General features: G+C 40.6%; 1 protein-coding gene across 2 annotated transcripts in view; it reads left to right on the top strand.

Moving 5' to 3' along the window:
* RSPO2 (R-spondin 2) overlaps window positions 1–18,864 on the top strand; it is a 146,007-nt gene that overhangs the window by 84,266 nt on the left and 42,877 nt on the right. For both annotated transcript variants that reach the window (XM_008143397.3, XM_054708655.1), the window contains exons 3-4: window positions 6,159–6,302; window positions 8,846–9,034. In XM_008143397.3, the coding sequence (XP_008141619.1) occupies window positions 6,159–6,302; window positions 8,846–9,034 (333 nt within the window). The remainder of the gene's footprint in view (window positions 1–6,158; window positions 6,303–8,845; window positions 9,035–18,864) is intronic.

Raw genomic sequence — 18,864 nt, 5'->3', positions numbered from 1 at the left:
ATATCTATCTATCTATCTTATCTATCTATCTATCTATCTATATAGATAGATATAGTATATGTATATATGTATATATATGATCTATTATATTAATTATAATATAATATGTATAAAATTCCATTTTATTTATTAAAATTATTACATATTACTGCAAAGAATGTAATTTTTTAGATTTTAGGTCATAGTTTTCATCAGTCCCAACTCTAATGGGATTACTGCCATAGTACATATTAGAAATACATGATTTTGTTAACATAAAGCTTAAAAACTGTATTTTGGTATATTTATAAATCATTGGGAGTTTTGAGAAGGAATGTTAAACAGCATTATTTGAAGTTTTTAGAGAAACCTAAAAATATTTAAACAGTTTTACGAAACCTCATATGAAGTTGCACAGTCTAGTACTTTCCATCTGAAAAAAAATCGCTCAAGGTCTAATTTCATATGCCTTTTGGAACAACCTGTCGCCTTCATTTCTGTTCAGATTTTAGTACACCCTGAGCAGAGAACCGCCTAGAGTTTTCCAGGGGTGGTCTTGGTGCTCTTGGATTCTTGTAACTGCACTTGAAGACGAAATGCCCCGGCGGCGGCCCGCGGCGGCCTCATTCGGAACGGAGATGCTGGTAGTCTGACAGTACAGGGCAGCTGAGGAGCAGTCCGCAGCCAGGCGACCAGGGTGTGCCAGTGCAGCCTGCAGCCCACAGCCCGTGACCAAGAAATAACAAAGAGCTTCCTTGGTGTGGATCTTCACAGCTGGGCTCAGCAGAGGTTGCTTTTTCTCTGCTTTCACGTCAGGGTTTTAGTGTTTTGTTTCTACGATTGGCCATGCGGCGATACTCAATTCAGAGATGGTTCTTGTCATCTAGGTCTTGCTGGTAAGATAAACAAAACGACCCCTGCCTGTGTGCCAAGACCGTCTGTGCTGTGGGACCACAGGCAGAGGGGATGATGGCGGGCGGACCTGTGGCTTCTCTCAGTTTTCATCTCAACTCAGCTTGTGGGCTCTACTGATTCACGGAACTCCTTTCCCCACGACTGTTTCCTCTTAGAGTGTTGGGGCTCTGGGCGCCTTTCCTTACCGTCACTCTCTTCCTGCTTCCAGGAAGCTTGATTTTCTGAAAACAAGGGCGCCCCAGCTCACTCTGTGCGCACTTCAGAGCAGTCAGGTTGTCATCCCATGGCCTGCCCGGGACGGTTCCCTTTCGTGGCCTGAAGATGCTGGCGTGCTTTTTCACCTGTGCCTTTAGTTACCCATCATGATGCCCGGCTCCTCATGGCTTTTACTGGCTGAAGTGGGGGAACAAACCGGGTACCATCTTTGCCATGTTACTCTCAGGTTCAAGAATTTTTACAATAGTGAAAGCAAGCCCTAATCTTGAACCTAACTTCACTTTTATTGTTACTGAAACACTGAAAACCACACCAAGTACAAATAACGTATAGTCTTACTTCCTTTTTTTGAAACTACCTATGAAGTGAAGTTCCCTGCCCACAGCAATCTAAGCCCAAGTAACCATCCCCTCCACGTAACCTCCAGCTCATCCCAGCCTCTCTTCCTGGGGTCCATCACACATGCGTGTGACGTTTCTTCATTGCCCCGTTATGCCTGGTGGTCATGGCCAGATCTCTGTCTTCCCTCTGTCTTTCTAACACCTGCTCAGCGGAGGTTCCAACGTCTGTAGCGCAGATTGCCTGGCACCCTTCGGTGTTGACATTCTCCATTATAATTGCTTTCCATTTAGGTGTTCTCTATTTCTAAATAGGTATTTCACTGTTTGTTCCTCCAATAAGATTTACGGCAACCAACCAACTTTTCTTTTTCAAGATATCTACAGTGCATGTGTAAGCAATCTCAAGCTAAGCATTCAAATGAGCCTTTACATGCTATAAAGGGATTGCATTTTTAAGTGGCATGCACGTGAGTGCACTTGGCAAGCATTACAACCCCACCATGTGCCCGGCTCTGTGTTAGAAACAAGGAATTCACAGACTGAAAACAAAATACAGGAAAGTAATGGCTGAACAGAGGTGACGCCGTCTTCCCTGCCTCTGAGGTGCCCAGCGGGTAACGACTGCGCCATGTGGCCAGGCCCTGGAAGTGCACCTGGCTCCCTGCCTTTGGCGTTCGCACCTCCAGGACAGGGAATGGGTATCATAATTTTATGTTCTCAGGGTCTGGCACAATGCTACGTTTTTGGAGAATGTTTGGAATGAACTGTTGAACTGTGCTACAGTGTAATTTGAAAATGTTATAATGGAGCCTGTATGGGTACTGTGGGAGGACAGGAGAAGGGGTGCCCAGCCTGTTTTTCCCCCCCTTGGCCAGAGTAAACCCCTCTTGCCAAATGACAGCCCCGTCAGACTGCATTTGGAGGCAGTTTCGCTTGGACAGTAATTTTACTCAAACCGATATTGGCAGTCCTCATTTCGTGGATTGCATTTTTGAGGAGGCATGTAATTTAGAAGCATGTAAGTTGGCTAAACCAGGGTCTTGTATTTCTGAGCGAGGACTTAAAGCCCAGGTTTTTATAGAAAGGACCCATGTTTGGTAAACTTTGATATACCTGTTTTTTTACACAGTATAAAATTTTCTAAGGTTTATCAGTCTATTAAATGATCCCACTGGTATTTTAAAACTCCTTTATTTATAAAGTTGACATAGAGATTTTTCTGAAATGCAATACAGTTGCTGTTTCTGAGAAGCAGGCCTGCTATGCCATTAAAGTAAGGAAGGGTATTTCTGTATGCTCTTTGAAACCTTCTGCGTTGTTTAGAATTTTTATTTATAATGAGAATGTTTTACTTTTATGTTAAGAACTAGTTACTAGAGTAGATTTAAATCACAGTTACTTAAGGGTAACAAGCTTAAGCAGTGTTGGGCAGAGTAGCTGGGGTGAGGGGAGCTCTGAAGCCCCACAAATAGTGGTTTTCTCCAAAGCAGAAGGGGTAGTTTCCGGAGAAATGGCGGAAGAGGGCAGGGGGTTGTGGGTGGGCCTGGAGTAGGGAGGAAGGGTTTTCAGGCTGGAAGCACGTCCAGATGTAGATCTCCAGGGTAGTGGTCTATGCAGTTGCTCGCTTTGAAAAGCTTTCAGTTCATAGGTGTCTGCGCATAGATGAGTCCAGTCGGTTCAGGCCGCTGACTGTACGGGCTGCGGGCGTTGGGTTTATGTTGTGGCAGAGTGACTGAGACCAGGAAGGCCAGCAGAGCTTCTGGTGATGTTGGGACTTGACACCAGTCAAAGCTTTTGTTTACTAGTAAATGCTTTACTGAACAAAAAATAATTTAGTTCTTTTCCTTATGATTGGAGTGAAGGAAACGTGCCATTGACTATATGAAAACAAAGGATCCTGTCGAGAGTTGGTCAAATGATTGTGTAATTTGAAGGCTAAAGCAAGGTTCAGCATTATCAAAGAATGGGGGTAATTTCATGCACCTAAGTCTAAAAATAAAATTTGGGATGGGATAATAATTCTTCATTCATTCTTACCTTGAAATCAAAAGAATTTATTTTAGAATGCTAATAAAGTTTTATATCCTGTAAATTCAAGTAGGTCACAAATGCATATTGCAATAACTTTGGTTTGCTTTAACACTAAATGTATTACAATGATAAAAGATTCATATAATTCAGAAATATATAATTTTGACATATTTCAAAATTCTACCACCCTTTCCCAAATTAAATTCTCCAAGCTATTCATACCCCACCATGCACATATGGTTTTATGACATTATCCACTAGATATCTTGCAACTTGGTTTCTTATAATTCATCTCGTGCTTTTTCATGGTTGTCATATTCAACAATTTGAATGCATCAGATTTTTGTTCTACTTAAATTTTAGGACAAACAGTTAAGCTTTCTTCCAGCAGGATTTGTGCCTGAGGGACTTGACAGAGAATGATAGGTATTTCAGAAATTCCACGTTCTGTGGACTGGTATTAGGAACACGGAACAAAATGAGGAAAGGGAGTTACAGGTAACAATAAAGATCAGCAAAGGACCTTGTAAAATTAAGTCCAAATGCTTATTGTTATAACTTTTTGGCCAAAAGGCTTGATGGTGCAGGTCATGTTTTAAAGAAAAATCAGACTTTCTAGATAACAATTGATTTATGAAGTGTATAGCCTTTTTAAAAAAAATGTAAATGCTTTGTTCTTTTTTCATCCTTTAGTTCTGTTGTATCTTTGGAATGTTTATCATTATTTCTTGGGAAATAATTCTGCTAACAGGAAGGGCTGCTTGCTTTAAAAGGAAAAAAAAAAGTAGCAAGAAAACTAGCAATTTGTGGACATGATGGTCATGTATTTTCACCATGATTAAGAAGCTACTGACCGGCTACTGACCACTGTTGTGTTAAAATATACGTTACAGCTTTTAAGACTACAAATGAACCTTTTATAGGGTGATAAAGTGTCCTGTGTCCAACCATCCTCCCCAAAAAGAGCAATACTATAATTTCACTATGGACTTTCACCCACACATAGTTGGTTTTCCAGTTGTAAATATGGTAACATTTTAGAAATTGAATTAACTGCTTCATGGTGGTCATTTAATACATGAAGAGCTGTTTATACTCAATATTGAAAGGTGAAGAGTTACCATTGTCTTTTTTAGGTCTAGAAACTGTAATTATTTATTTTAATGAAATACACACACACACACACACACACACACACACACACACGTATATATTTTAGCCTTTAATTCAACTTTCTGGCTTTATTTTCTCAATTTTCAAAATTTTAATATTCAGTGAGTTCATGCTTTGGTTACTATTTTTTATTCCATTCTTTTTTCTTTGATTACAGGAACTATATATTTTAAAGCTTTGCTGAATCATGAAAGCTCTAAATACAGTACTGGCACTCTGAGGCTTGTTAAACGAATATAAGCAATGCCATGGAGTTTTCATAGAGCTTTACGTGCTGTTAATTACCATCAATTAAATCTGTTGCAAGTAATAATAAAATATAATCTGTTGAAAACCTGACCTTTCAATTAACCCATCCGTTAACCTTCTCTCCTTTCTTCTGCAGAGCAGTTTAGAGTATATTTCTTTTTCCCCATGCAAGCCCGCTATCTTCTGGCCCAGATGTTACTGGCCTATTCGGGAATCTGACCTATAATACAAGATACATTTCTGCTTCTTTTTACACCTTGTTGCAATGTGTGTTTAGTGGAAAAATACATGTTTCTAGTCCACTATTGCTTCTATGTGCAGATTATGAGCCAGTCAATTTACCTATATTATTACAAGTTCTCACAATAGCCTTGTGACGTCTCTGTTTCATACAGAGGGTAACAGCGGCTCAGGGAGGCGTGTAGTTGTCTGGAGTCACAGAGCTGGTCAGGGCAGATCTGGGGTTCAAGTCCACAGGGAGCAGGCCTGAAAGCATTGCTTCACAAACGGCTCCTCGCCAAATTCAGTTAGCGGGTCAGAAAAAGGAGCCCAGATGTAGGAGGCAATCAGTTTTGGGGGCTGTCAGAACCTACTACTAGCTTTAGGACTTAATCTCTCTTAGTCTCAAATTCTTTATTTGCAAAATAGGGCTAGCACTGCCCTCCTTGTAAGATTCTTATGGAAATGCATATAAAGCCTTTGGCACATTGTTACGTGTTTTTTTTTTTTCTTTTCGTTCTAATGACCTGAACTACCCCTCCAAGTTAAGGAACCCTCTGATGAAAGTAAATGCCAGCACTGACCAACATAAACAGAATTGTAATTGACTGTCCAGAAGCAGAAGATCCTGATTAGAGTATCCCCCTTCGTATGTTTTCTGTTGTATGTCTTTTGAAGAGCAGAGAAGATTTCAGTCCCAGCAGCAATGCAATTTGTAGTGGGGGTGTTTTCTTTTTCTTTTACATCCTTTTAAATCCCATTTGGAGTTGCAAAAATTTCAGAAGGGTCTCATGGCTGCCCAGGGCCTTGGGCTGGAGTTGTGTCTAAGCTTATTGATGTGGTGAGCTGTTGCAAGAGGTAGGAGTGATTTAGAATGAGATGGCATTAGGAAACAAAGGAGTTGAACACATATTGCTCTGACCACTAGAATTTCAATTGAACTGACCGATGAGTTTGTGAAAGTTTTATTTGTAAAAGGAGTGCATTTCTCTTTGACTGAAATTTTCTCTTTTTCTCTTTTAAAATTGTTTTTAGGATGCAGAATAGAAAACTGTGATTCTTGCTTTAGCAAAGACTTTTGTACCAAGTGCAAAGTAGGCTTTTATTTGCATAGAGGCCGTTGCTTTGATGAATGCCCAGATGGTTTTGCACCATTAGATGAAACCATGGAATGTGTGGGTAAGTAGTTTTTTGTGTAACTTTCAAACTGCAACTTTTTACACCTGTTTCTTGGGGAGGGGGAAATGCATACTGGGTTATTCAACCGAATAACAAATTGGTTGTCTTGCTGTTAATTAGAACTAATAATTATTTGAGTTTTTTGCTGACTTTCTGAATTCTTTAGGCATCATGACATTGGGTTGTTTTATATATTACATCTTGCTACAAAATTTGCGAGTTGTACATTTTCTAGATTAAACTATTTAGATGCTGATAATGCTTTTTATCATATGTGTAATACATCTATTTCTTACTTATCTTAAAAAATTATTAGTATCTGTTAGATAAAAACATTTTGTTTAAAATAAACATAAAAATTTCAAGCAGTACCATGTTATTAATGATTCTATCACTTTTGTTATGTATATTAATTATGGCTCTTCTTAGCCATTTGTTTTTTAAATATCATTGGGAAGAAAATTTTTGTGCAAAATATATTTTGATAATTGACTGTATGTTGCAAAGTGCATTAAAACAGTTTTACCTTTACTAAATTTATATAGCCAGAATGCATAATTTAATATATACATATATACCGTTTGTGAATAATAATGAGAAATACACATTTTATAAATTGTGTATTTTTTGAGTGTTTGAAAACACTTTGGTTTTTATACTACTTTTTCACTATTTTTATATAGTTTTTATATGGTTTTGGCTTTTATACTACCAATTAAAAGGTAAAGTTCTGTCAGTACCTCCATTTTGATGAATGCCTGAATCTGTTCTTAGGTGCAATGGCATCTTCACTACTCCCAGCCCTCTGCACCTATCCGTGAATTTTATTTGGCATGTTATACATCTGATATGATGTACAAGAGAGCTGTGTATTATGATCCTTTCCATCTCCTTGAAATGGAGACTTAAGAGAAAAATTGAGAACTTTTTTTCCTAAAGAAATATTGCTAAAATGGTCTGACTATATATATAAAAGCCCAGTGACCAAACGGCGGAATGACCAGAACGACAGGGCAACCAGTCGCTATGATGCACACTGACCACCTGGGGGGCAGATACTCAATTCAGGGGGCTGACCAGGATGAGCGGCACTCCTACAGCGGGCCAATCTACACAGGCCATGCCCCCACCAGTGCACGAATCATGCACTGGGCCTCTAGTAATTATATATTCAAAAGCTTGCAGAGAACACATTTAAAGAAGAGGTTTATGAAGAAATGTGTACTTACGTTCCTATTTGTGTGTGAGTGAATACATTCATACAGGCAACACCCTATTAAACATTGGAAAGCCACTAGAAGAGCATATTGAGAATGTTGAGTTTGCTTTTGAGAGGCAAGATCTACGCCCCTTAGAGACAGTCAGTGGGAGCTCTTATGAAACCCTCAAAGATAAACAAATTACAAGTTGAGTCCTATGCATTCCCCTGAATACAAATCATCTTGAATAGCTTCGAAACATCTAAGAGTAACCATGATCATGCCTGCTAAGATCTGGAATGCTGAAATAGTGTGTGTGGACCCTGTGCCTGAGTTGTGACCTGGTAGTGCGAAGGGGCTTTTGAATGGGGAATTTGATGAGGAGGTTTAACTTTATCAATTTTTGTCCTTTTATTCCCCAACCTCACCCAAGGAGATTGTAAGCAAGCCCACTTTTCTGCTTTATGATTTTATAAAAGGGGGTGCTAAAAGCAGATATGTAATCTAGAAAAAATCATACATTTTTCATATACCTAACCATCCTTGTTTACTTTGCACACTATAATAATACATAGCACCAATTTAGGGAATAGGAAATACATACTGTGGTTTCCTGACACCCATTGAAAGAATTGAGATAATCAGAAAATGCAAAACAAAAACCCTATCCTTTTCACCAAATACTTACTTTTAAAATACATATAAATGTGTGTGTGTGTGTGTGTGTGTGTGTGTGTGTGTGTATTGGTTCCAGAGAGGAAGGAAGAGGGAGAGATAGAAACATCAATGATGAGAGAGAATCATCTCTTGGCTGCCTCCTTCCTGCCCCCTACTGCTCTAACCAGGAATGGAACTGTGACCTCCTGGTTCATAGGTCAATGCTCCACCACTGAGCCATGCTGGTCAGGCCCAAACACTTACTTTCGAAGTAAAACTAACACACTTGTGAATTTCAGTGGGGGCATTCGGAATTCACATGAAAAGTTTTGTCTTCTGTCATAATATGAAAATCGTATCTTCGGCTGTAGATGTTAGCTATTGAGTCTTTCAGAGATTATATATTCCAGTGTCTTTAGAATGGACCAGAAGCATCTCTTCAAAAAAATGAACTAAGACAAATTGAAAGTACTAGTTTTAAAATGACTGATGTGGCAATTATTGTAAATGAAAGGAACCCTCTGGTTCAAAGAATTAAAGTTTGAAAGGGGAATATAGGTCTTTGTGGGCCGTACAACTTAATTTGGGGAATCTGAAAGTGGGGAGAGCATATACATTTGATGATAGTGGAGCAAATGGGTTCCAAATGATTTGTATTTGTCTTGTTTATTTTTCATCTTTATTTAGAAGGATGTGAAGTTGGTCATTGGAGTGAATGGGGGACTTGTAGCAGAAATAATCGCACATGTGGATTTAAATGGGGTCTGGAAACCAGAACACGGCAAATTGTTAAAAAGCCAGCGAAAGATACAATCCCATGTCCAACCATCGCCGAATCCAGGAGATGTAAGATGGCCATGAGGCACTGTCCCGGAGGTGAGTGTGGGTAGTCACTACCGTGGGTGGTATGCTTTCTGAATTTGCCTCTTCCCTTTACCCCCACCCCCAATAATGAATATTTCTCCATGGAGGAAACCTGATAACAACATTGGTCAGAGGGTCCAACCCCACATTATTCTTCTTTAAAGATGGATGCTTACACTGTGAAGAGTAGAGAGGGGATATTTCATTTACTTTCACGACACCTTGGTAATAATTTAGAAGAGTGCATTACAAATGGGCTTTCCAAATTGAGGTTTCTAAGAGCGTGTGTGTGTCTTTTTTTGGCTAACGCACCATACAAGTGGGTCTTATGAAATCAGGCTTTTGCAGATGTTGCTCTGAGGGAAGCGGCCAACTTTCAGCTGAGAAGCGTTTAGATTAGAAAGGTTTATGGCATCTGTAAAATCATCGGCATCATTACTAGTTGAAGATGACAACTTAAAATAAACTTGCCCAAACACTGGGAGGAATAAACGTTGTCTTAATGTTACCACAATTAGCCGGCTCTCTTTGTTTTGATAATAATTTGTAGAAAACAGCTACTGGTATGTGTGTGTTTATTCATGTCTTTGTAGTAATTGTGCTGATTTGCAGTAATTATTCTGTAATAACAGGATTAGGCCCATTTACAAATTAGGAGACGCGTACATAGCTCAGGTGCCGGCTGGAGCCGAGTCAGTCTGTTGGAGATGGAGTTCTCAGCGCCGTCGCTGTGGTTCTCACAGTGTAATCGCTTGTTACCGTTTATCACGAGTGGATGCTACGTTGTCGGAGATGAAGCTGGGGTTTTTCTAGCCTACAGCATAGAAAAGCAAAGAAGCTGTGTTTGGAAAATTGCCCTGTGAAAGAATCAAAATTTTTGTTTGTCTTTATTTTATTTTATTTTTTTTCTGTTGGGGCACAGTTTTTCAGTTTTGTGGTTACAGGCCAGAGAGAGAATACCTATCGGCTTAAAATGGATTTACATCCGTATTATGCTGCCCCATAGAGAATGTCCATGATCCGTGGAGGAAGACAAACCTGTAAGACTTGAAGACTCCGGTCGGCCTTTGAGAACTATTAGATCCAGATTCAGAAGCTACTATTAGGAAGGCAGCTTTTCCTCTTGAATTAGTTTTGCTTTGCTTTGCTGGGTCTTTGAAACAAAGTTTTTTTGGGGGGTTTGCTTTTCACTAACAAGGATGGTTTTGTTCGCTTTAAACTGAGTATTTTTCAGTCAAAATATAAGAAAATATTTTCTTACAAAACTAATAAGCCACTTCTTGGATAGCTGAGAGCATTTAACCTGCAACCTCATGCCTAAAAACAAACCTGATGTATTCAGGTATTGGGAAGAAAGGCTTCCCTTGTTGTATGTTGTTTATATAACTACCCTCCCCCCATTTCTCTTCCAGCGATGTGGTCCCCCAATTGTGGTTTACGTTAATAGCAAAAATTAACCTGAAAATGCTCCTATAACAAACATGCTTATGTGTAACAAGAGCCAGAATATTCCCCTCCCACTGTTTTGACCTAGCCCCAGTCTTGCTTGAGAATTAGTAGATAACAGCTAGATTGTTAACTTGTAATGTTTATTGCACTCATAGTTTTTGTGCTACCAACAACAGTATATACTGTCTTACAGAGTACAACCCAACACTGTCAGCAATGTAAATTATGCTGAAACAAATGTGTATATATCATGTTAATATTCTCTTTTTGATAACCAGTAATGAACTCTGATTTAATTCATATTTAGGCTTTATCAAGTATTATTTATTAGGAGAGACTGGCCATTGTTTTAATTCCCAAATCTACATTTTTCAGTTGAATAAATTCAATTTTTATATGACGTTAGTAGGTCTAAAAGGTTATATGGAAACTTGTTTTATTGTTTTATAAAAAGGGACCTACAATAGAATTGTTGATAGAAATGGAAAGTTACTCCGCAATAAAATAACTTCTATTTTAAAATGTAAGAAATTACAACTAGAAAATTAATTTTGGAACTTGAGCACCAACTTATAAAAATAGGCATAACTTCCAGTGTCGTATCCCACCTTGCCTCAGGTGAGAGAGCAAAAAGTTCCTTTCTTCAGTAGGTCACGGTGATTAATGGAAGAATGGAGACGAAAACCGCTTCAGCCCATTTTACATCTTGATTTGATTTTAGTGATCTGCTTTGACAAACCATGCAAAAATGTAAGTCGTAATCAGGTTGGGAATACAGGCATTTTTCAGATCTTTTCAACATATGTATGGATTTTTCTCCTGTTGGAGCCAATCTTAACCTGATTGCACACAAACACAGCCTTCACCTCCTTCACACTAAAGCACCAGCACATTAAAATCAGCTGCTTTCGATTACTGGAAGGCAGAAGTTAAAGGTCAATGCAATGGAATAGTCACTAAGTATATAAGATATTTCATTAAAAACTACTAAAAATAAGAAAATAATGGATGCAAGATTTTAAAAAAATGGTGTAATGCTTCAGTGTATCTTCCCCTTAATGGTCAGATGCTTATTGGCTTTTAAAAGAAGATTCTCTTAGAACATCCTAAGTCATGGATTGATTTACACTTGAAGTTACTCGGTGTTCCTTCCCAAACTTCTCTTTTTAATCAGTGACCTTTTCTTCCATTTCTGGTGAAAATAGCCTGTAGAGTTTCTTGGGTTTTGCTGACACTGATTTTTTTCAGGATTCTGTTCTGGCGATCAGGCGATCTGGGTCTCTGTACCCTGTCAAGCCATTAATTCTGTGACCCTCGGCAAGACACTTAACCTCTTTTGGCCTCTATTTCCTCGTTTGTTAATTGGAGGGTATGAGGGTAGGCGACCTGTAAGATCCAGCACAGTTCTAAAACCCAGTGATTCTAAGATTCATTGTTAGAAGATCTGGGCAAGTTCTGTGGCCGAGATGTGCAGGGCGAGGGAGAGACTGGAAGCCCAGGATCGCTGTTTTACAAACAAAGAACTGAACACTTTTTCAGTAGCTGCACTGGGCATGTGCCAAGACTTTCACATTGGGCAGCTTTCAACCTCTTTTTTCCTTCTCTTTCTTTCTCACAGGTAGTCAACCCTCAAAGACTATGCAATACTTTAAATCCACATATGACCTGTTTATCTACCAAGATGCAGGAGAGTAAAAAAGAGAAGAGCTTAAAAAAAAAAAAACATGGTGAAAGGAGAAAGGTGGATAATGAGTGAGAGGAAAAATATATTGAAAAAATGAATATAGGAAACAAGGGGGAAAATAATGGACTACTTAAAAATGAAGCCCGTACTCACTGCAGATATAACTGCCTTCCCTCTCTTCCACCCTGAGCTCACTAATGAATAGAATTCACCCTGTTGCGACTAAGTTATTCTCTTAACATATAACTTGAATCTTTATTTTTTCATATGTTTTTTTTATTTCAGAGAGGAAGGGAAAGGGAGAGAGAGATAGAAACATCAATGATGAGAATCATTGATTGACTGCCTCCTGCACACCTGACCCTGGGGATTGAGCCCACAACCCGGGCATGTGCCCTGACCGGGAATCAAACTCTAACCTCCTGGTTCATAGGTTGATGCTCAACCACTGAGCAATGCTGGCCGGGCTATAACTTGAATCTTTAAATGAAAGGAATTTTGAGTTTGAACCATGTTGTATATTAGGCAATACATTAATAGAAAAATATAAGCATGCTACCATTATATATTTAAATAACAAATAGAAAAACTAAATCATGGTTGTGGAGGGACAAAGCTGGCAGATGCTCATGTACAGGGGGAAGTGCTGACATTTGGAAGTGGCTGTACTCTTCCACTCCTTCACACGATCGGCCAACATAACCTCAGCCTGAGATGTCCTGTCCTGTCTGTATGGGACTGTTTTGTAAGGTCTCATGACAACTAATTTTCATGTATTCATTCGATATTTATCGAGCATGGCTATGTATCAATCATTGGGCATAATGAGTCCTTATAGAGCTTTTCTAATGGGAATCAGGGCAATAAAGAAGTGGATGAATGCATAATTTTCTGCAGAGATAGAGGCTGTGAAGAAAAATAAAGCAGGATGAGGAGCCAGTGAAAGAGTTGGTTGGGAGTGCCTATTTTTTTGTAGGGTATTCAGAGGAATTGAGGGAGTACCATTTGGTTATAGATCTGAATGAAGGAGAGCTTTGGATAGACCTAGGGACAGTTGTTTAGCTACGGACTCGATGGCTGTGCTATGTGACCATCTTGATTCTCCCACTTGCATAGGGTAGAGGGGGGAACTGAGACTTAGGGAGGCTCTGACTGGACCAAGGTGATGCACAGCAAGTTTCTAGTGGGAGAGCCAAGAGTAGGACCAATATTTTGCTGCCTAGGAAACCCAAGTTTTCCCCTGCCCTTTTCTTGTTCCTTATAATAAAAATCAGGGACAGAGCCATGGTTGTCCACCATTGAAGTAGCCAACTTTAAACTATTTCTCCCTCCAACAGACACATCATTTTACTTTTGCTCTACAAATACTTAAAAAAAAACACCCCCAAAACACACTCCAGGGCATTCTGCCATCACCACCCCCTCCCAATATCTTCCAACTTGAAACAGCCAGTGGAACATACCCCAAAGGTCACTTAGTAAATGCCAAAGTGTTGAGCCACTCACTGGCTTTGTTTTGGTTCAGCTGCCCCTACTAAGACCTCTTCTTCTATCATTTTACTGTCATTCATCCTCAGTTTGTTGGGGTTAAAAAGAGTGACTTCAAGCTTTTTTATTTATTTACTAGAGGCCCGGTGCACGAAATTCGTGCACGGAGGGGGGTTGTCCCTCAGCCCAGCCTGTACCCTCGCCAATATGGGACCCCTCGAGGGATGTCCGACTGCCCGTTTAGGCCCGATCCCGGTGGGCAGTCGGATCCCTAAACGGGCAGTCGGACATCCCTCTCACAATCCAGGACTGCTGGCTCCCAACTGCTTGCCTGCCTGCCTTCCTGATTGCCCCTAACCGCTTCTGCCTGCCAGCCTGATCACCCCCTAACCACTCTGCTGCCAGCCTGTTTGCCCCCAACTTCTCTCCTCTGCCGGCCTGGTCACCCTTAACTGCCCTCTCCTACAGGGTTGATCACCTCCAACTGCCCTCCCTTACAGGCTTGGTCCCTCTCAACTGCCCTCCCTTGCAGGCAGGGTGCCTCCCAACTGCCCTCTCCTGCTGGCCATCTTGTGGTGGCCATCTTGTGTCCACATGGGGGCAGGATCTTTGACCACATGGGGGCAGCTATATTGTGTGTTGCAGTGATGATCAATCTGCATATTACTCTTTTATTAGATAGGATAGAGGCCTGGTACAGGGGTGGGGGCCAGCTGGTTTGCCCTGAAGGGCGTCCCGGATCAGGTGGGGGTTCCCTTGGGGTGTGGGGCGGCCTGAGCGAGGGGCCTGTGGTGGTTTGCAGGCCAGCCACGCCCCCTGGCAACCCAAGTGGAGGCCCTGGTATCTGGAATTTATTTTCCTTCTACAACTGAAACTTTGTAGCCTGGAGTGGAGCCAAGCCTGGGGCTCCCTCCGAGGCTGGCAGCCATTTGTGTTGGGGTTATAATTGAAACTTTGTTACCTTAAGCGGGTGGGCCCGGCCAGGGTGTGCGGAAAGCTTTGCTTCCCCTGTTGCCGGCGGCAACCCTGGCCTGCTCTCTCAAACTCCATTCTGCCGCCATTTGTTTGAATTTGTTTACCTTCTATAATTGACTTTGTAGCTTGAGTGGAGGCTTAGGCCTGGCAAGGGCAGGCGGAAAGCTTGGCTTCCTCTGTTACCTAGGAAACCTTGCTCTCTGTGGCTGTAGCCTTCTTGGTTTGGGTTAATTTGCATGCTCGCTCTGATTGGATGATGGGCGTGGCTTGTGGGTATGTCGGAGGTATGGTCAATTTGCATATTTATCTATTATTAGATAGGATTATTAGATAGGATTTATTTTATTTTTATTTATTTATTTAATCCTTAGTCCTTCAAAGTCACCTGCTCGCTGAGGCTGCCTTATGTTGAGTCCCACCCAGCATTCATCGCTGTCCCTTTGCTCCCTGGTCTGCACAGAAGCGCTGGGATCCGTGCCCCACCCCCGCACCTAGCCGCTCTGTACCCCGCTTGGTTTTTCTCTTTCTGACACATAGAAGCAATCAGACAGTTAAAGTAATTTAGGTGATGCTTCAACATGTGCTTAGATAGCTTTTTATCCTTTCTACTCCTGGCTTCCTCAACTCGCCATACCACAATTGTTAGTAACAATATAGTGCAATTCTTTAAGCCCTAATATTTTCTTAGGAGTATGTTAAAATTTAAATATGGAATCTGCTACTACATACTGTTTCTATTGGAAAATAACTTATTCCTCTTATGAGACCTTACTTGACCATTATCTCCTTTTTTTTTTTAAAGTGGCTTTTAACTTGGTAGGAAACAAAAGAAAATATTTTTTAGTAATTGGGACTCTTAATTTCTGCAAACATTTTCTTTTTAAAAAGCAATAGTAATAAGACCTCTCTAATTTTTGTTTTTTTGTATATAAATTGACAGCAACATGTGGACTAGGTATTAGATAATATAACTAAATATGGTTGTAGATTGTGATGGATTAAACTGAGAGCAGGAAATAAGCACATTTTCAGTAGGATAAGGGTCAAGAAAATATGCTTTAGACATGTGTTTTTTATTTCTGTACATTTTGTTTACATTTGAGTTGCAATTTATGTGGTCTGTTTTATACATGCCAACCTCAAGAATAGTTTGGAAGAGAGGATAAGAGTAAAACCTCTTTTCTTTTGAAACTTTCATGGCTGTCTGGAATGTAGATATTGAAATTTTTATATGAAGAAGACAGCATCTGAAAAAGGGGGCATTCTTGCTCCCCCTCTGCGATGCTAAATACTTCATTATATTTTAAAATCAGTGACTGTTAGTTATTTCAAACTGAGCAAATTGTACTATTTCCCAGGTACCTCTAGATACATGGCAGCTAATTGTAAGGTTATTTCATAGTGTTTATAAACTGGGACAGTCACCCAAAGGCAGCCACATTTCAAATGTTAATGTATAACTATTATGTTAAATTGATAGTTAGCCAAGATCCACCTGCCCTCAGACACTTCCCTCAGCAGCTCAAGTGTCTGGAATTCTGCCCTAGCTGGTTTGGCTCAGTGGATAGAATGCTGGTCCACAGACTGAAGGGTCCTGGGTTCAGTTCCCATCAGGGGCACGTACCTCGGTTGCAGGCTCAATCCCTACCCTGGTTGGGGCGCCTGTAGGAGGCAACCAATCGATGTGTCTCTCAAATCGATGTTTCTCTCTCTGTCTCTCCTGGTCCCTTCCACTCTCTCAAAAAAACCAATGGAAAAATATCGTCAGGTGAGGATTAACAAACAAACGTCTGTAATTCCTGCTTCAGCAATCTTAACCATGAACTTTAGGCAGCATCTTGGGAAGTATGCCCACCCTCTCTGCACCCTCCACCCACCACTTTTTAATTTTTTTCCTTGTTTGCTGGAAAGTGGGTAGGTGATAACTATTCACACCTGTTGTCGGTGTTTTTTGTTTTTGTTTTTCTGGGGGGTTTATTTTAGCAATGATTTCTTTCAGACCTACTAATTGTCACATTTCAGAGGGTACAGGCCTGAGGAAGTGGAAGAGCAGAAAAGTGGGCTGCAATGGGGTGTGCCCGGGACATCGCGGAATGTCCAGAGAGGGCAAAACTACGCGCCGTCTGGGACTGAGACGCGGGAGTCTTGGGGTGTGCAAAGCACCCATCCTGTGGAGGCTGAGGGCGGGCTATAAGGCAACTGCTTCTCCCCGTTTCATTTTGAGCCTGTCCCGGTGCCAGCCTGGCTTGCCGGAGGGGCCAGGGAGGCGTGAGTGCAAGAAGCCACACCTTGGTGTCCTTCTCTGCAGCTTCCCATCTGCAGGCTGCACCAGCCCCACTTCATTACAGCCGGGAGCACCGTGTCCTCGTCTCTTTTATGGGTCCTTGTAAAAGGGATTTCTCAACGGCATATGCCACCCGAGGCCCGATGTTCTGTGTGCAACACAGCAAGGAAAGGGAAATTCCAAAGGAGCCTCTCTTTTATGAATTTTACACAGCAGTAAGCTACTCTGATCTTAATGTAAAATATATACAACAATTTTTACAGCACACTAGAATAAAAACAACTTTAATAGGGCACACATGGTGTCAGTGGTAGATTCCCCCCACCCCTCCACTTCCAGAGGACTTTTTTTCTTTTTCCTCATGAGATAAGAGAGTCTCAAGTCTAAATCCCCTAGTGAGTTTTTAGAACAACTTATGTTCCTCATCAGACACCTCTCTGGGACTTCGGCTGGTGTTGATAAGAGGCGCAGGCAGTTTGCTCACTGAGATTTCCTGTAAATATTCTCCAGCTACTGGAGTGACCCAGAGCTGTACTCATGGAAAGCCTCCAGGATCAGGGCGCAGGAAGAAAACACACACACACACACACACACACACACACACACACACACACACATTTTAATGGAAATAATGACAGAGTTTTACTAAAACCCCAGTGTGATTCATGTCATCATACGGAAGTGCTTGAGATGATCAAGGTATTTGTGCAATAGAGAGGGGCAAAAGGTTCAGGTGGCAAGAGTTATTGCACTTAATTTAGGCTAATGATGTACAGGCAATAGATTTTGCTGTGCAGTTGACTTGTTTATATAATACTTGGCCCTAATATTTCTTGTATTTGAGCTTGCATATAGTCAAGAGACATTTCATAAGTAATGTTATGCCCTTATATCCTGCCCATTACTTGAAGGATTTAATAACTGAATGTGAAAGGTTATTTAATAATGTGCTAAAAGCAAAACAAGAACTGCCCCAAATTTACTAGTAAAAGATCAGAACTAGGAAAACTTAGAATGAGGGCTCAGGACTGATAAAGAAAATAGAGCATACAAATATGTGTTGGTTGAAATAATTGGGCTAAAAATTTGGGCCTCTTACCAAACAAAGGGGAAAAGTAGATATGGTTCTTTCTATTCTTATTTAAAGGAAATGATTAATTATAAAATAGAATATCAATTTCATAACAGCTTTTAAAGGGAAAAATCACCACATATATGTGTATATATCTACACAACCATATGCATATATACATATATACACAGCACATATATACGTATACACAAAAATATATGAATATATACACATTTTATATACATATATCACAACACACATATATGAATACTCATTCCAATTCAGACACATTTACATGTGTGCGTGTGGGTGGGAGGGATGGTTCCTACATTATAGAATTGAGGAAATTAGCCCAGCCACTGTGGCTCAGGGGCTGAACATCGACCTATGAGCCAGGACGTCATAGTTGGATTCCTGGTCAGGGCACGTGCCTGGGTTGCAGGCTCAGTCCCAGTAGGGGGCGTGCAGGAGGCAGCAAATCTATGATTCTCATGGTTGATGTGTCTGTCTCTCCATCTCCCTTCCTCTCTGAAATCAATAAAAATAAAGAATTGAGGAAACTAATGACCATTCTCAGAGTAAAGAAAGCATTCTAGGTTCATAGGAAGACACACAGTAACATATTTCTCAAATGGGGATTCCCATCCAGAGCCATGAGTTGCATGGTGGACAGGTCTTCGGCGTCTGTGTGACAAAGGGTGTTTCCCGAATGCAGAGGCAGCTTGGGAGGCTTATCCCTCAATGACAGCTGAAGGTCTAATCATGACGTGTGGTTCGGTAGAGGCAATGTGGAATCAGGACTTCTTGATTTACCTGTTATATTTGAATGAATCGTCCACTTGGTTCTCTTAGTGAATATTGGACACATTTAGAAGATCCTGGTGTCTAGT

This window comes from Eptesicus fuscus, chromosome 19 (genome assembly GCF_027574615.1).
Source record: "Eptesicus fuscus isolate TK198812 chromosome 19, DD_ASM_mEF_20220401, whole genome shotgun sequence".
Lineage (NCBI taxonomy): Eukaryota > Metazoa > Chordata > Mammalia > Chiroptera > Vespertilionidae > Eptesicus > Eptesicus fuscus.
Note: the sequence above shows the minus strand (reverse complement) of the source record. Positions and strands in the feature narration are given on the sequence as shown.